The following is a 263-nucleotide window of genomic DNA, read 5'->3' on the forward strand; positions in this document are numbered from 1 at the left end:
AATCCACCTCCTATATATTCCACCGTAGGCATTTTCCAAAAAACCTTTTTGATCAAATCGTTTAGTATTGTACATTGCCCTATCGCACCCCACCCAGTTACAGTTTACCCCCCGGTACAATTCACCCTGACAGTTGACAGGGAGATGCTGGTACCAACCCCTGCCAACATGTACTTCATTGCCAACTTCCAACCAAAAGGACAACCATCTCTGGAAGCTGTCATGAAAGATCTGGATGTTGATTCGCCGTTTATGGTGAGTGT

General features: G+C 45.2%; 1 protein-coding gene across 2 annotated transcripts in view; it reads left to right on the forward strand.

Annotated features, from left to right (window-relative positions):
* Positions 1–263, forward strand: part of LOC119586159 — a 21,310-nt gene that overhangs the window by 558 nt on the left and 20,489 nt on the right. Inside the window, exon 2 of one of the 2 annotated variants that reach the window (XM_037934853.1) lies at positions 141–255. In XM_037934853.1, coding sequence (XP_037790781.1) covers positions 141–255 — 115 coding nt within the window. Of the gene's footprint in view, positions 1–133; positions 256–263 lie in introns of both variants that reach the window. The other variant, XM_037934854.1, reaches the window with a different exon arrangement.

Source organism: Penaeus monodon, chromosome 21 (assembly GCF_015228065.2).
Source record: "Penaeus monodon isolate SGIC_2016 chromosome 21, NSTDA_Pmon_1, whole genome shotgun sequence".
Lineage (NCBI taxonomy): Eukaryota > Metazoa > Arthropoda > Malacostraca > Decapoda > Penaeidae > Penaeus > Penaeus monodon.